The sequence below is a fragment of the Tasmannia lanceolata genome, unplaced genomic scaffold, assembly GCF_043159265.1.
Source record: "Tasmannia lanceolata isolate RefF3 unplaced genomic scaffold, GAP_Taslan_0.1 ptg000002l, whole genome shotgun sequence".
Lineage (NCBI taxonomy): Eukaryota > Viridiplantae > Streptophyta > Magnoliopsida > Canellales > Winteraceae > Tasmannia > Tasmannia lanceolata.
The window spans coordinates 47,459,725-47,481,524 of NW_027518679.1; the positions used below are offsets into that span (position 1 = coordinate 47,459,725).

The 21,800-nt window shown below is 40.0% G+C and overlaps 1 protein-coding gene, 1 long non-coding RNA gene and 1 pseudogene across 4 annotated transcripts; 2 read left to right on the forward strand and 1 right to left on the reverse strand.

Annotated features, from left to right (window-relative positions):
* Positions 1-530: 530 nt before the first annotated feature.
* Positions 531-5,849, forward strand: LOC143892532 (putative terpene synthase 2; annotated as a pseudogene). Its single transcript, XR_013255537.1, has 7 exons — positions 531-729; positions 1,109-1,376; positions 1,456-1,831; positions 3,717-3,941; positions 4,045-4,207; positions 4,249-4,575; positions 5,415-5,849. The product of XR_013255537.1 is annotated as a putative terpene synthase 2 (transcript).
* A 1,849-nt stretch (positions 5,850-7,698) lies between these two features.
* On the reverse strand, positions 7,699-14,156 carry LOC143885880 (uncharacterized). Of its 2 annotated transcripts, none has more exons than XR_013253657.1 (4): positions 13,477-14,156; positions 8,658-8,704; positions 8,109-8,448; positions 7,699-7,929 (listed from the first exon to the last, which is right to left on the reverse strand). It is a non-coding gene; the product is annotated as an uncharacterized LOC143885880 (long non-coding RNA). The 2 variants fall into 2 exon arrangements; XR_013253658.1 differs by having other exon boundaries at positions 7,699-7,932.
* Positions 14,157-17,909: 3,753 nt separating this feature from the next.
* On the forward strand, positions 17,910-20,169 carry LOC143885888 ((-)-germacrene D synthase-like). The gene is made up of 4 exons (XM_077389932.1): positions 17,910-18,122; positions 18,652-18,789; positions 18,886-19,134; positions 19,753-20,169. Exons 3-4 carry the CDS (start codon positions 18,997-18,999, stop codon positions 20,041-20,043), a joined length of 429 nt encoding a protein of 142 aa, XP_077246047.1. The 5' UTR covers positions 17,910-18,122; positions 18,652-18,789; positions 18,886-18,996; the 3' UTR covers positions 20,044-20,169.
* Positions 20,170-21,800: the final 1,631 nt, after the last annotated feature.

Sequence of the window (21,800 nt, forward strand, 5' to 3'; positions counted from 1 at the left end):
GCTGAGTTTTGATGTGGGTTGAGTCAACCTGAACCCGACCAGGATGGGGTGAAGCCAGGAATTTACACTTGGGGGAACCGGACTAATTTAGACTTTGCCTGCGTTTGGTCGTTGTGTGTGTGTCTGTGTGTGTGGGTGGGGGAGAGAGAAAGGTATCACTTGGAATTTACACTTGGAAATGTCTTCACATATCAGTACTAATAAAAGGGATTTTGCAAGTCATTGGGAGGCTGCGGTCCTGTCCACGCTGTATGTGCCTCCGCCCCTGTGACTCAGGTTCAACTTTTTCAACCAAAACCCGAACACAACCCGACTCAAACACAACCCAAATTGTTATTTTTCTAGTTGCTAATCATGTGACTTGCTCTGTTTTTCTCTATCTCTCTCTCTAATTCTTTGTCATCTCCGGTAAGATATCTATATTAGATGTCATTAGTTTATATTTCTACCACTCTCAGTTTGATGTTTAAATATAGCAGTCATAAATTTGCTGCCTATAAATATTGATTCTTGTGAAACCTCCATCACAATATACAATACTGCTCATATCCCCCGTTTGTTTAATTTCCAACCTTTTACATTACTATGGCTCTTCTACCTTTAAACACTTCTTTTGGCTCCATCTTTGATCCACGGGAAGACGGAAAGCCACAAATGAATCCCAACGTAGGAGTGTTTCACCCAAGCCTTTGGGGCGATCACTTCCTCACCTACTCTCATGATCAAATTGTAAGGCATGAGAGAGTGAGAGAGAGGGTTCATTAAAAATTCAACTATCACCTTTCATTATGATGGTTCATTGATAGCCAAAGTTGTCTAGCTCATGCCTCTTGATAGAACATATGATGATAGGAAATGCTCTGTTCAATGGTTTTTTTTTTGGTTGTATACTCACCTCTTTTTCCTTCTATTGCATCTATTTATGCAGTTTCAATTAGAAAAGAAGGAAAATGGGGCCATGGTAGAAAATTTAGACAAATATAAAATTGCAGTTTAGTTTTATAGTAGGGAAGTAAGAGAGAGAGGGAGAGAGATGATTTATGTTGAATTATAGCCTTTCATAATTACCATAGCTAATGTATTTGTTCTTCTAAATGATACCATGCAGAAGTTGGATGCATGGACTAAGCGGGTTGAAGAGTTGAAGGTAGAAGTGAAGAGAATGCTAAGCAGTACCAAGGGGTCACAACAAGATATTGATTTGATCAATGTACTTCAACGTCTTGGAGTAGAATATCACTTTGAAAAGGAGATTAATGATGCACTACATGTACATCATATATTTGAATCTCCTACATACGTCGCTGATGATGATCTACATGACGTTGCTCTCCGATTTCGATTACTAAGACAACATGGTATTAATGTGTCATCAGGTAAATCCTTTTTCATTTGTTTTCATCATTCCCACAAGTTTTCTCATTCGCATTCATGACATTGAGTGGGTTGAAACAGATGTATTTAACAAGTTCAAAGATGAGCATGGAAACTTCAATGCAAACTTAATCAGCAATATGAGGGGCCTATTAAGCTTGTATGAAGCAGCATATCTCAGCACACAAGGAGAGGATATATTAGATGAAGCCATTAGATTCACCAGAGAGCACCTAAAGTCTGGTATAACCAATCTCGATTCTAAACTTTTTGTGACACAGGTAAAACACGCCTTAGAGGTACCCTTGTGGAAGAGTCTACCAAGGCTAGAGCATAGGCATTACATCTCAATATACCAACAAGAGAAGGCACGAAATGATGTCCTGCTAGAGCTTGCAAAGTTGGATTTCAATCTCTTACAATCGTTGCACCAAAAAGAGTTAAAGGATCTTACAAGGTATATTTCTTAAATTATGTAAAGATTATTTCCTATAGAATTATTAAAAGGGGCTAGCTAGGAACCATCGCAGAAGGCATTCCGCCGGCCGGCTGTTGCATGAGAGTGCTGCCACAAAGGCTCACTTTTTAACAGATTTTGTCTTATTCTTTTGATTCATCTGAGGTGACTGCACTCCCATGCAACAGCCGGCCTGCGAAATGCCTTCAGCGATGGTCCCTAGCAAAAGTCTTATTAAAATTTTCACTATTGATCTATAAAGAAACAATCAATGCGTGTAGCACTTTATACGAAATAAATTAGATGATTTCTTCATCAGCATCATATTTTCTAATCTAGATATAATGGAAAAACTTTAGTGTTATCTGCTTATATATAAGAGGGCGTGGTGTCTCAGCTCTAGCTCAGGCTGAGCTAGAGCTTAGAATACACCATCTCCCATAGTAGTTTCACTCATCCAACCCATTCATTTTATACTAGCTCACATAGATAGGGTGTTCCTAACAAACCAGCTCCATACCATAATCCTAACCATCCGATCTATAGGACTATAATTTCTAGCCATCCATTTCGAAACCTCCACAAATCATAACCCTAACCATAACCCATAACCATAACCATAATCCTAAGCATAACCTATAAACTAAATGGGTTGGATGACTCAACCAACTATGGGAGTAGTGGTTTCTGAGCTCGAGCTCAGAAACCTTTTCACACACACACACACACACACACACACACACACACACACACACACACACATATATATATATATATATATATATATATATATATATATAGAGGAAAGTGAAGCTACACCACCGGTGTAGCTAACTTAGCTACACCGCCCGCTTAAAATACAATGGGCCCACATTGTTTTGGTGATCCAAAGAATTCATTTGATTGGCCCTCACATAGATAGGGTGTCCACCAAAAATCAGCTCCATAGCATCATCCCAACCCTACGATTTGTGGAGGCAAAAATGAACGTGTAAAAACCTTCACAAATTTGTCCATTTTTGCCTCCATAGTTTGAAGGGTTAGGATGATCCTATGGAGCTGATTTTTGGTGGACACCCTATCTATATGAGGGCCAATCAAATGAATGGTTTGGATCACCAAAACAATGTGGGCCCATTGTATTTTAAGCGGGCGGTGTAGCTAAGTTAGCTACACCGGTGGTGTAGCTTCACTTTCCTCATATATATATATATATATATATATATATATATATATATATATATACAAACACTGTTTGTTGACAAATCTGCCCATTTTTGCCCTCCACTTTTGGAGGGGTTAGGATGATCCAATGGACCTGATTTTTGGTACACACCTTATCTATGATGGGGCCTTGAAAATGAATGGTTCGGATCACCACAAAAAATGTGGGACCCGTGTGTTTGAGCACTCTATCTCATAAAAGCTTATATGAGCTCAAGCTCACGAACAATTTTTCCTATATATATATATATATATATATATATATATATATATATATATATATATAGGAAAACTCTAGGGTTAATTCCTTGCTTATATGAAAGGTAAATTTATAGATATTAATTGGCTGTAAATATCTTATTTTTCATAGTTTACATAACAATTACTGATATAAATGCTTAAATATTTATGAATATTTAAAAATAGTTAACTACCTATTAGAAAAAGAATTTCTTTTCCTAGTCAATGGATCAATGAGTTGAGTTTTACGATTTGCTAAGGAATATTTATGTCAATGATGCATTTTAAACCCAGTAAATTATAATTAGAAATGAGATGCGCATTATATTTATGCATCGCAGTGCTATATTAGAACAGATCATACATGCCCCTTCTTAGAATTCTCTCTGATTAACGTAGACTATATTTATATATCTTACAGGTGGTGGAAGGAAACGAATCTTATAGAAAACATGCCTTTTGCTAGGGACAAATGAGTAGAAATATACTTTTTTTGGTCGAATGGAGTGTATTTTGAACCACAATATTCCCTGTCTAGAATATGGATTGTCAAACTTTAATCCTTGATATCAGTGATTGATGACTTTTATGATGACGTGTACGGTACAATGGAGGAACGACAATTCTTCACTGGTGCAATTGATAGGTACTTGGATTACCTTTAACTTTTATTTCTAATGCTATTATTAGAGATCACTTTTTGGTTCCATGGTCAAGAGTTGAGAATGTTAATGGCTAATTAATTTCAGGTGGGATGTTGAGGCTATAGATCACGTTCCCAAATACATGGAAGGATATTATCTTGAGCTCTTGAATATTGTCAAGGAAATAGAAGAGAAACTCGTTGTAGAAGGAAACTCCTATCGCGTACCATACTTAATAGAAGGAGTAAGACCTCTAAATCGACATAAAGTTTGAGATATATATCTTATGAATATTGAAATTTTTATGGGAAGATAACCTTATTTTTCTTTCTTTATGATAATAGTTATTTTCTAATATTACGGTTGAACGACTCCATTTTGTTGTATATTAAAGGTTTAATAAGAGCATACTTTACTGAAGCCGAATGGCAAAGCAAGGGATATATACTTCTATTCAATGAGCATTTAAGCATCTCATCGATCAGCTGCGGTTATCCTATGATCACTATCCTTAGTTTTGTTGGGATGGGTGAAATGGCAACAAAGGAGGCATTTGATTGGGCAAGGAGAGGATCTAAGGTTGTTATGGATGCATCACTCGTTTGCCGACTCCGAGATGACATTGTGGGAAACAAGGTAGGATGCTAAACTATGTTGCATCATTATAGATACGCTTGTCGGAATCCGACATGGGTATCGAGTGTTGGATTCGGCATACCTCAAAAGGATGGATTGGTGGATTCGTCAAAATATTGTAATTAATTGTGAAATTTTCAGTATAATAAATAATATATTTAAATATTTAGAAGGTTCAATAAATATAATGTTTTATTTTCATATAAAAATATAAAAAAAAAATACTATTAGGATGGGTAAAACGTAAAACATGCAATAGTTGTACAGTTATGGTAGCAATATTTAGTGAAAAAATAACTAAAAGAGACCCAGAAGTGTCTCTGTGAATCCTAAGGTATGAGAATCTGAGATGTGTCCAACACGGATTCTTCAGCTGCTCAGAAGAATCCATGTAACATAGATGCTGAATATTATGCACCCTTAAAACAAACTTGACGTTTAGGCACGCCTGGCTTTCTGTCTACATATTGTCATTCCTTAGAAAATCCTTGCTCTTAATTGATATTCTTCATAAATTTCTCTTATTATCAAGATTTATAAAATCACCCACTTAAACAAACTAACTATGTACCTTCTATTTCTTAAGAAATTACTAGCTCTACTACAGCTTAAAACTGCTCCTACCAAAAAATGTGTTTAACCTATATTATAATTAGAAGGTTTTTTTTTATGTATTATCCATTACATTATGGTTTAAAGATATCTTTCAAACTCTTAAAAAAAAAAAGAAATCTACACAGAAAAAGCATCAACTAATTAAGTTACATGAGATAAAAAGATAAAATATCTAACTATTTTCTATCTCAAACATTATTTTTTTGTATCATTGACATTTGCAGTTTGAACAAGAACGGGAGCATGTTGCATCAACTATCCAATGTTATGTGAAAGAGCATGGGGTCTCAGAGGAGGAGGCATGCCATAAGTTTGAAGAAATGATTATGATTGCATGGAAAGACATAAATCAAGCATGCCTTAAACTCCCTGTCTCTCACACTCTCCTCATGCGACTTGTCAATCTCACACGTGTGATGGAAGTACTATACCAATACGATGATGGATACACATTTTCAGGTGGCAAGACCAAAGAGCGTATCAAGTCATTGTTTGTTGATCCCATTCCCCTATAGGAATAGATGTGGTTTATTAAGTTAAGACTTATGGGTCGGATGTGTATGAATGAGTGATTTATCATCTTATTATTGTTGGATATATAATATATAATAGGGTTACTAATACTTTGTATTTACTATGTTGTTTGAATGAGTTTTATGTTTCGTACCAAATTGAATACATTTTTAGAGTGACCTAATAAACATATCTATAATAGAGCATAATGTGAAGAGAACAAATGAATACATTTGCAACAACATAAATATTATGCATCAAAGCACAATTTTAATACCTCACAATAAATCAAATTCCATCATATATATATACTACAAGAAAGCAGCCTTTTTCAAGCGTTTTAAAACGCCGCCACAACTTCAAATAAACGTCGGCCTAAGGTTTCCCAGCGTATTGTCGGCATTAGGGAATACGCCGGGTCTACTTGTGTCGGCTAAAGTATTGCCGGCGTTTAGGAATGCCAGGACGATTACACGGCGTTCGTTAAACGCCGGTACTGACTTGAATTTAGTGCCACCTAACACAAACCACGGATATTTCCCGGCGTTTACGAACGCCGCCTAAGGGGAAACTGATATTTATTAAAAGCTGTGGCCGACGTTTAGGAATGCCGGGAAATGGTGTATTTTTTTTTAAAAATAAATTAATATTTTGGAAACCGAAAACCTGGAACCTGAACATGCATCTGAGATAAATGTAAGTAAAGAATAAATTAACACAATTCCCGACTTATTCCATAGGTTTCATTCCAAGCCCAACACATACCACAAGTTCCCCCAAAAAAATGAATAGGACTGCCCCAACATATATGCTCTTTCAATGTTGTGAAGAAAAAAAATCAAATAAATACACAAATGAGGAGGAAATGATGAAGATTCAGGCTACTTACGGCCTAAACTAAGGGAAGAATTTTTCATCGCATAGGCAATATTCAAGAAAGAGGAGATAAAAGCAACATAGAATGAAATGAACCTATTGGGAGAAAATGGTTAGAAACAATTTGAAGATGAATACGACACATTCAAATGACAAAATTCATTATACTCAAATGAATTGAGATAGACTAGATCATGAATTTTGACAAAACAGTGAAATGAAACTATATATACATTAGGTTGTGTCTTCTCTAGTTACAGTAGCACAAGTTGAGGTTATGACTGACTTTGAGCATATAAATTGAAATAGTTGCCACAACTAACTTCTTGTGGAAGTACTAAGACGCTAGAATCTTGTTAACTCTCAGAGGATATTAAACAAACAGCATAATGCATTCCTTAATATTGCACTCCAATACAAAACAACTCTCAAAGAGAGAACAGTAATGGCCCGTTAAATTTGGTTGTAACAACTTGTCCACAATTGTTCTTACTTGAGGCTAGTAGAAGTAATGCCCGGCAAATCAAAGGCGTTGATGTACCAAATTAAATGTGAGGCTAATGGAGCTAATGTCCTTCGTAGCAAATGGAATTAATGCCCTTGGTTCACAGCTTGTTTGGCATACAAACTGATATTAATACAAATTCAAAATGTGACTAGCAACTATTTAATCATGGGCTCACTAATTAGAGTATTTGATTGGCTGATGGAACATGGCAAAGAGCACACACTGAACGGGTGTTTAGGTGGCTAAATAGGGCGTTTACAACTTGAATAAAAGTGGTCTTCGGTTGACAGCTTCCATGGCAATTGAATGGCATGAATTTCAGGTCTACTTGAAAGCTTTCTTAACCAAAGAAAAAAGCATCTGACCGGACACAAAATAGGGCAGATTGAGTATGAATCTTTCACAAGATCTGGACACCAACTTGGGGAATTAAAAAATACTCACTGTTGGAACTCCAAGGCATGTGATAACAACAACAACACTAACAATAATAAATAAAAGCCCTACATGGAAAAAAATCAAACAAAAGCAAAGCCCTAGGGCAAGGAGAAATATAAAATAGGAAGAAATCATGAACCTCCAGATGCACTTCCTGTTATCACACAAACTCAAATCATAAATAAATATAAAATATGAAGAAATGGGAAGATAAAAGGAGTAAATCCTTTATACAAATTCTTAGGGTTCCAACGCAAACTCTCCGGAGTCTACAAATACCAGAAACTAGGAAATAAAAATCAATGACAACAAAAATTTACATGGGTTATGTGCTAACAAAATGGATAAACCCAAGCGCACCTTTCAGATGATTGCCGATGTGAGTTTCCTCTTCTTGTTTGTGACTGCTATATTGGCAATGAACAAAAAGAAGAATAGGGAAAACAAATGCACAGAAACCCAATAAGCAAAAAGTAAATGATCTATGAAAAAAGGAAATAAGAAAAAGTACATGACAATATGAAACTAAATAACTTAGAAAGCCAAATCAGAGCATGGAGATTGCTTAGCAGAGGGTACCTACCAAAACCATGTACAATATAGCTTTGTTGGCAAACTGCTCCTGCTCCTGGGAACAAGAAAGGAAATAAGAAAAACTTCATGAAGATTTGATACTACATAACTTTAAAGGAACCTTAACTTCACTTTTTTTCTAAAAGATTGGCAAGAAGGAACCTTAACTTCACCTTTCCTTTTGAATTCCAAGCAGAGACTATCTTCACTTGCAAAACACCAAAAATTCATAAATATTAGAACAGGTTATCAATACACACAATGTGGAAAAGCTATAAACCAAAAAAATTGACATTACTTATCTTTTAAAGCTTGGAAGAATAGATACCATCATGATACTACATCTTCAACTACAAAATACCGATCAATCATAAAAATTAGAATACTGTTATTTATATAAAGAGAGAAAAAGAAACCATAAGAGAGAGACAACCATATGAATTTACAAAATGAATGGAAGAAAACTAGAAAATGCAATGCTCCAAGTTAAAATGACATCCACTAGATATGCACCTACTCGATTGAACAATCTAAACAATGGTGCCTCGATAGACTTTACCTAAAGGATGTCACCATATCCTCCTTGATATCTTCGTGAGCTGAAATCTAAAATCAAAGATGTCACAGAGGACAATGTACAGGGTTAGGATTGGAATATAATTAGGAAAAAATGAATAGAAGAAAAGGAAATTACCTTCTAATCTCGTCTTTGATTCTAGCAAAATTGGCAGTTATAGCTTTCATTCATGAAACTATTTTCATAAACCTATATATATATATATATATATATATATATAGAGAGAGAGAGAGAGAGAGAGAGAGAGACAACCATTTCATTCAATCAAAACCATTTAATTCATTAGGAAACAATTCATTCACAAAACAAACTTGACCATATTACAATTCTTCCCCATAAACTATTATATCAACTACTAGTCCAATCATTTCCCCCCTACCGCTCTGTATCCGAATATCAAAACCATTTAATTCATTAGGAAACAATTCCTTCACAAAAAGAACTTGTCCATATTACAATTCTTGCTCATAAACTATTATATCAACTACTAGTCCAATCATTTCCCTCCTACCGCTCTATATGCGAATATCAAAACCATTTAATTCATTAGGAAACAATTCCTTCACAAAACAAACTTGTCCATATTACAATTCTTGCTCATAAACTATTATATCAACTACTAGTCCATTCATTTCAGTTTAGTGACATGTGTTAATAACCACCCCATGCTGTTAATCACAACTGTCACGAACAGAGCACTGAAATCAAGTATTTATGCCTCTAAAAATTCAATCAAATTAATAGTAGTCCACAACCAAAAAAAGTCGACAATCAAAACACAAGGAATCAAAGAAAAAACAAGAAGATAAACTAGAATTCCAGCAACGAAGTCTACAATCAAAACAGAAGGAATCAAACAAGGAAAAAAAGAAGATAAACTAGAATTATGCATTGGCACCATCTTCTTTATCACTATCTTCTGACTCAACAACATTTCCTTGATCATTTTCAGTTTCTTGGGTTAACTCGAAAGGTATATCAATCTCCATGCCTAGAATATCGGTCCGTTCCAAAGTGACATTACCATCACCAGGAGAAATGATGTCTTCTAAAGTTTGATCTTGAAGTGGCTCGCTCTGGACGTATGTCTCAACATTGCCCCCATGCATTTTGAACAAGTTCCTAGGTTTATTCTTGACGACCACATGCCAATCTTTATTGTTGAGGTTACCTTGCACATAGAATACCTACTCAGCCTGAGATGCTAGCAACAAGGGTTCATTTTTAAAAGCTTGGCGTGTTAAGTTCACAAGTGTGAAACCAAAATAATCTTTTTTTATTCCTCTGCCCGAAACGACATCAACCCAATCACACTTGAATAGCAATGCTTTAAGATGTCCATAATAGTTAAGCTCGATGATATCAGTCAAAACACCATAATAAGTAATATCTCCTTCGACCGGGTTCATATCCCTGGAACTTGAAAAGCTTGATGTTTTTGCAGTCACTACAACTCCACTATTTTGTGTTTTCCGATTCCGCTCGCGATCTTTTGTATGAAACCTGAAGCCGTTTATGTTAAATCCCTTATATCTCCTTGCCACGTTCAATGGATATCCTGCCAACCATCTAAGTTTTTCTGATACCTGCTCATTTCTTTTCTGATGCAACTCTTTAACCTATCCAATAGAGTGAGAATGATTAACCATAACCTCTTGTGTGACCAATATAAGCAAACATTCGGTTAAGATTAATCTTGAACTTACATGGGTGTTAAACCAATTTGGGAGTTCTTCGTTGTGAATGCGTTCTATATCCATTGTTCGGGCCAAGACTCTAAGGCGAAGTTTGACTCGGACCACAACAAAACACAACAGTAAAGTAAGAAAACACAACAAAACTCAGAACACGACTCAACACCACACACGATACGACACGACAAACCCTAGACTCTAATGCGAAGTTTGACTCGGACCAAGATGGCCATCCCGGCTGCTCTATGTATCCTGGCATCGGGAAGAATCAGAGTCAACGTAGTTCGGTAGCCTATCCTAAGCTATGATGCTTAAATGTGCCTAGTCCACACTAGACTCGACACGACATGACTCGACTCATGTTTAAGTTGTTTAAATATTTAGACATGCCTATATGGTCCTAAACTAATGCAACTCAACCTAGTCTAATGTAGGTAAGCCCTACATCCTATGTGCAATTAGGCTGAGACCCTAGAAAGTGGGCTAACTAAGTGCATCCTAATTTAGCCATCGGCTCGACTAAGTGTCTAACCGACCACGACTCGAGGCCTCCTAACTCTAGGGACACTCACACGATAAGACATAGCAAACAAGACCAAACAAGATTCTAGATAATCTAAACCTCCTCTCACACCATCCAAATATCTAAGGGAAAGAGCTTTTCGAAAACATTTGATATTTTGTAAGAGTTTTTCACTTTTTTTTAGGGTTTTGAATTTATTAATGATTTTTAAGAATTTTTGGTTTATTTATTTACTAAATGGTGAGAAATATACAAAATGGTGACTGGACCTGAGGTGACGACCTCAAGCTGCCTACGTACCCCGTGGAAGGGGATCAAGTCAACGTAGTTCGAAAACAGACTTTCTATAAGGACATGACAGACTCCTAAGATTTGCAAAGGTTGGACAGAATCCTATACTTTGCAAGGGTTGGTCAGGATCCCATGACTTGATGAAAGGTTGGACAGAATCCTAGTCCCATATATGACGATAGGACAGACTCCTCTGACTCTATGACAGTAGGTCAGACTCCTGAAAGACTGACTTCTAAAACTAAAGGACAAATTCCTATCTGTGGGGCTAACTTCTAGCCTACGAGTTGACTCCTAACCTATAAGCTCTAAAGCGACTGCTAACTAGACTAAAGAAGGTCCCCTAGAAGAAGAAGAGACATAAAATGGTGCTAGTGAGACAAGGCAAGTCCCCTAGACACATAGATGGGCTCCAAGTATCCCTATCATTGCCCTAGCAATGATAAATAAGGTTAAGGAAACTAACAGACCAAGTTGGTCTCCAACTAATAGGGGGTACAAGTTGTGAAACTTGGATAGTCTTCTAGGGATGCGAATTAGAGGGGTTTTATAAATGAGGCAAAGTAAGACTCCCTAAAGGTAGGTTCTAGACAACAAGGCTTGTCTCCAAGGGAGAATCTCCTTAATGAGACAGAGTGTGTCTCTTAGTGGGGGCTCTAGAAGACTCCTTCATTGCCCTTGCAATGAAAAATGGGTCTAATTTCTAAAGGTACCTAACAGACTGAGTTAGTCTACTAAATAAGAGGGGAAGAGCTACTTGGACTGAGCAAGTCCCCCTAAAGGATGGGCTTGGGATGACTCCTTCATTGCCCTTTCGCAATGAGAAAGGGGTTTAATGCCTAAACAAGTTTAAAAAACTGAGTTAGTCTATTAAATAAAGAGAGGAGTGCTACTTGGACTGAGCAAGTCCCCTAAGGATGGGCTTGGGATGACTCCTTCATCGCCCGGAAGTAATGTTCCCGATGAAATTCCTAGAATCAACTGAATTCCCGAAAACAACCAAAAATGTATCCCGACAATCTAAAGTAAGTCTCAAAGAAATGACTAAAATCCCGACAAATGAGAGGAGAGGAAAAGAAAATGGGCCTCCAAGTAGCCTCATTACCGCCTTAAAATTCTCAACCTCTCGAAAATAAAAAATCGAAACCCAAATCACAATGAAGTCAAATTCGAAAGCCAAACCCTAACTCTACGCTACTAGGATACACACCCGAGGCTAGAACCAAAGGAAAAAAAATGAAACTAAAGAACCAAAACCAAGGGTACACACATCCTAGGTCCATATAGTTCGACTGAACACGTGAAGAGCCACGAAATTGGGACAAGACTAAGGCCAAGGACCAAACCCTACCATTGTAGTACACACATCATTCCGCCCACATATTAAAGATGACTAAATTGGAGCAAAACTAAGGCTAGTAGTTAAACCCATATCTACAGCTTGCAAATACACCCCAAAGACTCCAAAATCGAAGTGAAATCAAAATACACATCAAAACCTTATCCCCATGAGCAATCTAAGACCCAATCAAAATAAATCATAGACCAATATTAAGGTGCTGGGACCTCATTCATGACCAGATGAGTACAATGAAGATCTTAACAAATGCAACTTCAAGCCAACAAGAAATAGAACCAGAGAGTGTAGAAATTTACAATGACAGTAACAACAAACTTTAACCATTAGGATCATGAAATCAACTCCAAAAAGTAGATGAAGGTTAGAGATCAGGTGCCTAACACCATCACTGAGATCAAACCATATCCCCTTCTTCTCCTTTCTTTTAATTAAAATTTTTAGAGTTGAAAATGAAGAACAAAGACCTTATGGCAATTTTGCACAAACCATATCTCAGAGAAGGAAATGAACCTTAATGAATACCATGATTTAGGAGTATACACAAACACAAATATGAAAAGGAAGCCAATGAGATAACACCAGCTTGTCGATTATTCAAAACCTAACATGTTCTTTATTTCTAAAGCAGGCTCAACAGAAAGAAGAAATTAGTTTCAATGGAAAACAAATTGGGTTTTGTGCATTCATGATGAACTCGTATTGCAACTATTGATAATTCTGAGGAAACAAAAACAACATTTAGAGAAGAAAGCGCAAGCTGAATTTATTCAATCAAAAGAAATGAAAAGAAGACTTCATCATTTGAGATTAAAACCTAAGAGCAATGATATTACCCTACTTCCCAAATCTGCAAGACCATATGATAAAACAAAAAAAAATGCAGGAGAAACAAATATCACATTGATCTACACCATGAAAGAAAAAGGAGATTACCTGACTCCGAGCCTTTCTTCTTCCTTTTCTTATCCAAATCAGCTCCAAAATCTTAGAACCTAAGATTTCAGAGATGGAATCAATTACCACAAAGTTAGCTCTTTGACAAAGGCGGCAATGGCATTGATCGGATCGGGCTGATTTAGAGTTCCCGAGTTGAGCTCCCTCTTCAACTAGATTCTAATGGAGATTTGTGCTGACCAGCAATGGCGATGGAGGCCGGATTCTGCGAAGTCGTCAGAAGTGATGAAATTGCCGGATTTGTAGAGGAATCATGAGTAGATCGTCGGATCTTGGGGGAATTTGCCGGAAAAGGTGTGATGGCAAACTGATCGGCCATGAACAATGGCCGAAGCTCACTTCTCTATCTTCTTCCCCTTAATTCTCAAACCAACCCGCTCTGCTCTTCTCTCTATTTCTCAGTGCTTTTCCTCTTTCTCCACTCTCTCTGCTGAATTTTCCTAAACAAAAAATGTAAGAGGGTTTGAGGGTAATCGGTCTCAACGGTGGAAGTTGGTGATAGTGGCTGAGAGAGTGGCCGGCGACAAGTAGAGGGGATGATAGGGGCAGCTAATGGTGGTCGTTGGAGGTCGGATCTAGGGTTAGGATTGGGTTCACAAAGCTAAGAAGATGGTAGAGCTGAAGTGAGGTTGATGAGATAAAAGGAAGAGAAATGAGATGGCTGTTGTTAGGTCTAAAATTGGTAACAGGTTATGGTAGGGCCGGAAGGGCTGATCTAACAAGTCACGGGTGAAGGGCTGGTGGAGTCCTGCGCTGCACAAGGGCACAGACAAGAAGAAAAAGGGTCAGAGGACCAACCCGGAGTGGTACTCCAAACGGGCGCTTCGACACTCAAGTCAGTATGAGCAGGAGTGCAGAGCAATGTCAGAGCAAAAGCTTAGGGTTTTGATTTTTAGATCCCTCACCTTAGCACAAGTGAAGGCTATTTATAGTGATTCTGAGCCACCTGTCTAGGACAGGTGGTGGCCTCTGTATGGACCAGGTCTCATACCTAGGAAGAGTAGGTGGAAGTCCCTGATTGGTCCAGGTGTCACACCTAGCAGGGACAGGTGTTGGCTTTCCAGCGGTCCCTGTGAGGGCCACGCGTCAATAGCCAATTGGCTGCTGAGTTCGGACCTCATCAGTCCTGAGTTCGGATCCATCAGTACTGAGTTCGGACCCCATCAGTTGCCCCCTGGTTCTCCGAGTCGTGACAGCGGCTAGGGGAAGCAAAAAGAGGGTTAAAGCAGCATCTGGCCGGCCCTGAGGCCTCTGGGCAGCTAAGGCCGGCCTCAGGTATGGGCCAGAGAAACTGCAGTGGGCAGGGGCCTCTGGGCGGCCTGGTCCGGCCTTGTGGCTTGGCTTGAAGGAGCATGGCCGGGCAGGAGCCCCTATACAATCCGGTCTGGTCGAATTTTAAACCAGAGGTCTGGCCGGCTAAACTCCCTGAGCGTCTTGGCCGGGCAGAGCTCCTGGACGAGATACTAGGCCGGACAGGCCCTCTGTTGCCTAGTGAACACGGCATATCCTGTCCGGCTAAGCCTTCTGGGCGGCAAGGCCGGGCAGGTATTTTGTCGTGTGGCGATTGCGCCATATCCTGTCCGGCTCCGGTTAAGGCGTTGGACGGCCAGGCCGGACAGGTATGTTGTCTTCCAGCGAACGCGTCATATCCTGTCCGGCTAAGCCTTCTGGGCGGCAAAGCCGGGCAGGTATTTTGTCGCGTTGTGATTGCGCCATATCCTGTCCGGCTCCGGTTAAGGCGTTGGACGGCCAGGCCGGACAGGTATGTTGTCTTCCAGTGAACGCGTCATATCCTGTCCGGCTAAGCCTTCTGGGCGGCAAAGCCGGGCAGGTATTTTGTCGCGTTGTGATTGCGCCATATCCTGTCCGGCTCCGGTTAAGGCGTTGGACGGCCAGGCCGGACAGGTATGTTGTCTTCCAGCGAACGCGTCATATCCTGTCCGGCTAAGCCTTCTGGGCGGCAGAGCCGGGCAGGTATTTTGTCGCGTTGTGATTGTGCCATATCCTGTCCGGCTCCGGTTAAGGCGTTGGACGGCCAGGCCGGACAGGTATGTTGTCTTCCAGCGAACGCATCATATCCTGTCCGGCTAAGCCTTCTGGGCGGCAAAGCTGGGCAGGTATTTTGTCGCGTTGTGATTGCGCCATATCCTGTCCGGCTCCGGTTAAGGCGTTGGACGGCCAGGCCGGACAGGTATGTTGTCTTCCAGCGAACGCGTCATATCCTGTCCGGCTAAGCCTTCTGGGCGGCAGAGCCGGGCAGGTATTTTGTCGCGTTGTGATTGCGCCATATCCTGTCCGGCTCCGGTTAAGGCGTTGGACGGTCAGGCCGGACAGGTATGTTGTCTTCCAGCGAACGCGTCATATCCTGTCCGGCTAAGCCTTCTGGGCGGCAAAGCCGGGCAGGTATTTTGTCGCATTGTGATTGCGCCATATCCTGTCCGGCTCCGGTTAAGGCGTTGGACGGCCAGGCCGGACAGGTATGTTGTCTTCCAGCGAACGCGTCATATCCTGTCCGGCTAAGCCTTCTGGGCGGCAGAGCCGGGCAGGTATTTTGTCGTGTTGTGATTGCGCCATATCCTGTCCGGCTCCGGTTAAGGCGTTGGACGGCCAGGCCGGACAGGTATGTTGTCTTCTGGGCGTCATCACTTAGCGCTTTGGAACTTGTACCTTGCATTTAGTGCGAGCGGCGCATTTAATGCGGTAGGTGACGTGGCGCACTCCGGCTGGTGGGAAAAGGGCGGGATTTTTCCCGCTCTTCCAAGCCTATATATACCAGAGTTTTTACTCCTCATTTTTCACTTTTTACATTCTCCTCTCCTTCTCTACTGCTCGGCTAGTCAAATTTCTGCCCGCCTCGGATCAGTGAGCCCGGAGATCTTCAGTCAGCACCTCAGTTCGGTAATTTCTTTTAGCTTTTCTTTTGTTCCCTTTTAATGTCTAGCACCAGTTCCGAGTCAGACTCCGGCTCAAAGGAGTCCGGTTCGACTAGTAGTAGTAGTGGGTCCGGGGCGTCGGAGAGGACGGGGCCGGCCTCTCCTGAGGAGGCTGGTGTTGAGGACGAGGAGGTAATAATTGTAGTAGACGAGGAGAGCGGAGAGGAAGAGATTGTGGACTTAGACACAATCCCGGTCCGTGGGGACGGACTGCACCGGGTAGAAACCAGCGACGACGAAGAACATATTGAAGTTCCTCGCTTGCCGCGCGCACCCGTAGAGGTAATAGCAGAGGCACGGATGGAGGCCAACCCACAGTACAACGTCGGGGCTCTGTACGAGGTGAATCATCTAGGCCCGGGCAAACTTCAGGCCGTCCGGGGGAAATACTGTATTCCTGACCGGTACCTTTTGAGGGCGGCTGTTGAAGGGGACCGGGCCAGCAACGATAGTGCAGATCTCTGCCTATACGAAGAAGCCTTACGGGCCGGGCTCAGACTTCCCTTGCATCCATTTTTTGTCGAGGTGCTGAATTATTACGGGCTGGCGGTAACACAGGTCGTGCCGAACTCTTGGAGGACGCTGGTCGGCTTCCTGCACCTTTTGGGAGTCCGGGTCCGTAGGAACCCCACCCTGCCCGTCTTCAGGATGTGTGCGCATCTGAAGAGGCATAAGGACGGCGGCTGGATCTACATCAGCCAACGGCCCGAGGTGAAAATGATCACTGGCATACCTACTTCCATTCACACATGGAAGAACAGGTTTTTCTATGCTTGGGACACCGAGCAGAGCTCCCACTGGCCGTTCTCGTTGGAATGGAGAACGCCGGACACCAAGAGTCTTAGTCGAAAGCCGGTCCTCAAAGGCTACGACTACATGACCTTTGTTCTGATCAAAGAAGAGCTGAAGCGCGGTCAAACAAACTGCTCGGAATTCTCCGAGGAGACCGTCCTGGTGGAGCTCGGTGTCAGCCGTGCGACGTCGGCACGTACGTAAATGTTCTTAGGCCAGCTCTTATATTTTGAACTGTTCCTTTATTTTCCTTTCTTTTCGTCTATCTTCTCCCCCCCCTTTTTTTTATAGTTCTAACTCTGTTCTGTTTTTACGTTCAGAAATGGTGAAGCAGATGTCCATGATGGACAGAATAAGGCAGAGCTCCCAATCGTCCCCAACGCATGAGCAGCCCCAACCTAAGGGCAAGAAAAGGAAGGTGCCGGAGTCAACCCCGGTGATGGTCGCACTGGCTAATCCCCTCAAAAGTAGCCGGGCGACTCACAAGCTCGCAGTAAAGCCGAGCCGGCCAAGCCTCACCGGGGCATCAGATAAAAAAGACAATTTCTGTGGTTCCATATAAAGGCCTACATGAAAAGGTGTTAATGTGATCTTCCAAAATGAGAAAGGAAAATTACAGGATTACAATGGGATTAACCCCTTACTAATTAACGTGGTTTATATTGATATCTTTGACAGGTGGTGGAAGGACATGGATCTAATAGGAAACTTGCCTTTTGCTCGGGACCGAATAGTGGAATTATACTTCATTTGGTCGAATGGAGTGTACTTTGAACCACAATACTCTCGAGCTAGAATAATAAATGCCAAAATTATATCCTTTATATCAGTGATTGATGATATTTATGATGTACACGGTACAATTGAGGAATTACGAATATTCACTGATGCCATCGATAGGTACTTGATTTACATGTATTTTTTCTTTCTAATGCTTTTATTAGATATTACTGAATTGTAGTATTTCACTTAATATGGAAATTGATTGCAAGTAGTGGCACATCATAGAAAGAAGTTAAGTTAATTCTCTACTCAGATGAGACTTTCATCACATGATTCAATCTAATAGAGTGATATTGCTTTTTGAACTCTCAAATCATCTCTCTCTCTCATGTGCATCCTCCATTCATTTAGATAGGAACTAAATGAATGGAGGATGATACTCTGCTAGAATAGGAATGGGAAAAGTATTACATACAACATCCATGATCGATGACTTTTACGACATGTACGTACACTCACTAGAGGTAATCTTCTTATTCATCGAGGAAATTGATGGCATGGGTTTTAAAAATTAGCCTTCAAATTTTGGAAATTCAAAATAAATAGTTCCAAGGCAATTTCTAGTAAGAAAATCACTTCTTAATTCCATTTGGGAATAATCATCAATTGCTGAAAATCTGAGAATTTAATGTCAAATTAATTTCAGGTGGGATTTTAAGGCATAGATCTACTTCCAAAATATATAAAAGTGTGTTATCTAGCGCTCCTGAATACTGTCAGAGAAATAGAAGAAGAACTTGTTGTTGAAGGAAACTCCTATCGTGTACAATACCTAAAAGAACCAGTATGAGACATCTTATCTTTGTTTTCCCCTATCTTTTGTTCTCTATTATAATAGTTATTTTCTAATATAACGGTGAATGACCTCCTTTTAATACAGATTAAAGGTATAACAAGAGCATACTTGGCTGAAGCCGAATAGCTTAATAAGGGATATGTACCTCTATTCAATGAGCATTTAACTGTATCATTGATCAGTTGTGGCTACCCTATGGCCACTATCACTAGTTTCGTCGGGATGGGTGAAATTGCAACAAAGGAGGCATTTGATTGGGCAAGCAGAAGGCCTAAGCCTGTTGTGGATGCATCAATAATTGGTCGACTACAAGATGACATCGTTGGTTACAAGGTATGATCTTGATTCATGTGAAAACACAGAGAAAAAAGAATCCCAACGAGAAGATAAAATAGGCTAAGTGGACGTAAAAATATGACGGAACCTTAAAACTACCTTATTATTCCGGCGTCTCTTATTGTAGGGAAACAATCAAGCTTTTTCGTCCCTTAATTACTATGGCCCTGTTCGTTTGAGATTATGTCAACCAATTGTGACTGCTGTTGGACTCAAATTTAATTGTAATTTTGAGTCCAATAATCAGTTTGTCACTCACAATCAGTTGTCATAATCTTAAACAAAAAGGGCCTATGCTTTAGTATATCCTTACGAATACTCTTAGATTCAAAAAAATAATATGAAGATACAAAAAGAGAACACAACATTCTTTATAATCTACCCGCATCATCTAGATTTTATAAAAGCCATTAAAGTCAGCTTTGGTACCCCGAGAGAGAGAGAGAGAGAGAGAGAGAGAGAGAGAGAGAGAGAGAGAGAGAGAGAGAGAGAGAGAGAGAGATCCACAACATAACACAATCATCAACTATTTGTGCATGGGATAAAATGATAAAATACCTAACTATTTTCTATATTAACTTTAACACCATTGTTTTGAATCTTTGACATTTGAAGTTTGAAAAAGAACGAGCACATGTTGCATCAACTATCGACAGTTATGTGAAGGAGCATGGGGCCACAGAGCAGGAAGCGTGCGATAAGCTCCGTGAAATGATTATGATTGCATGGAAAGGCATAAATCAAGCATGCCTTGAGTTCCCTGTCTCCCCTACTCTCCTTATGCGAATCGTCAATCTCGCAGTTGTGATAGAAGTACTATACCACTATGAAGATGGATACACCTTTTCCGAAGGCAAAACCAAGGAGCGTATAACCTCATTATTTGTTGATCCCATTCCTGTTTAAGAACAGACATGGTTTATTAAGTCGGTCCTATGGTTGGGATGTGTTTGAATAAGAGATTTATCATCTTATTATTATCAAATGTTATGTAACGTCATGTAATTGGGTTAATAATACATTGTGTTTACTTTGTTGGCTGAATGTCTAAGTCGTTTATCATCTTATGATTGTTAATATTTTAACAGAGTTAGTAATACTTTGTGTTTACCATGTTTTTTGAACGTGATGTGTGTTTTGAACCAAAATATGTCACGCCCCAAACAGAGACCCGGCCCAGGCACGCAACAGCGGCACATGTCCATGAGCATAAGTTCACAAACATGCAAGGCATCTCTCAAAGCATGCATTACACAGAGCATAACAACTGTCATGAGAAAAAGTAAACTGCAGAAGCTAACTTAAATGTCACAACTGGACTACAATGAATAATAAAGTAAATCAACTAAACGAATGCCAACTACTGTCAGCAATAACTAAGGGGCAGTTTGGATATGCGGATGTTAGAATCCACGATTTCTTCAAAATTCTAGATGAGAGACAAGAGAAGAAGCGGACCAGCCGTCCTTCTCTGATTTCTTGCTGATGTGGACTAGGTCCCGGTCAAAACACTTGGGGTTTAGTAGTAGTTTGATAGTGTGCCTTCTCTTTGTAGTAGTAGTATGTTGAGTGGTCTTTTTGTATTGAGGGTAAAATTGTAATTAGGAGGAAGATGGAGGGTGATGATGTGGAGTGGTGGTTGGAGAATCACATGGGACCACATGGAGGTGGGCCACATGCCGTGTGGAAGATTCTAGAACTCTCTTTCCCTATAAATAGAGCATAGGGGTAGGATTTGAAGAATTTTAGAATATTTCACTAATTCTTGGATGATTTACAATAGAGCTCAAGGTGTGCTTATATTGAGCACATACATGATAAACATGGAAAGAGATCAAGCAGACTATGTAAAGAGATAATGATGGAATATTCTAATCTAATATACTTCCTAATTAAATCTAGCTGCCTATTCTAGTGGGTTTCCTCATTAACCAACTTGCCTAATCTCCCACAAGAAGATCTAACGGTGAGATCTACACCTAATCCAACGGTGGATCTCACATATTCTAACATGCCCCCTCAAACGTATATGGATTGAAAATTAATATACGTTTGATTACAATAAAAATCCTCAATATGAAAAATAAAAACCTCCACTTGAAATTCCCATAGGAAAATAGAATCCTATGATTTGAGCACACTGACGAATTTTGATGATGAATATCTCTTGATGTTATAATATCCTGATGTTGTTGATGAAACGCCGCTTGTTGATATGCCGCCAAGAGGGCATATAAAAGCCAATGGATCATAGATCCTAAAGAAGACTTAAGCCTCGATGGGCGAGTAATAATGAGTCACTACGGACCAATGCCGGAATGGACAAGAAATTGTGGGTCACTATGGACCGATGCCGGAATGGGCAAGAAAAGGGTGGGTCACTATGGACCGATGCCGGAATGGGCAAGAAATGATGGGTCACTATGGACCGATGCCAGAATTGGCAAGAAAATGGTCACTATGGACCAATGCCAGAATGGGCAAGATTGCCGGAATGGGCAAGAAATGGGTGACTATGAATCTGTCTTTTAATTTGTGAACGTCTCCTTTTTTAATTTTTTGAAGAAATTTGCAAATATTTAATGCACAAATGTTTGGGAAACTGCTGAATTGGGTAACCGTAACAAATAATCACAGTGACATCACAGCATAAAATTTCATTT

What these genes read in the sequence shown, in the direction of transcription:
- LOC143885888 (XM_077389932.1), top strand. Translation starts at nt 18,997, where the DNA reads ATGGCCACTATCACTAGTTTCGTCGGGATGGGTGAAATTGCAACAAAG. An exon ending in ATGACATCGTTGGTTACAAG is followed by an intron (nt 19,135 to 19,752) that starts GTATGATCTTGA and finishes TGACATTTGAAG; the next exon opens with TTTGAAAAAGAACGAGCACA.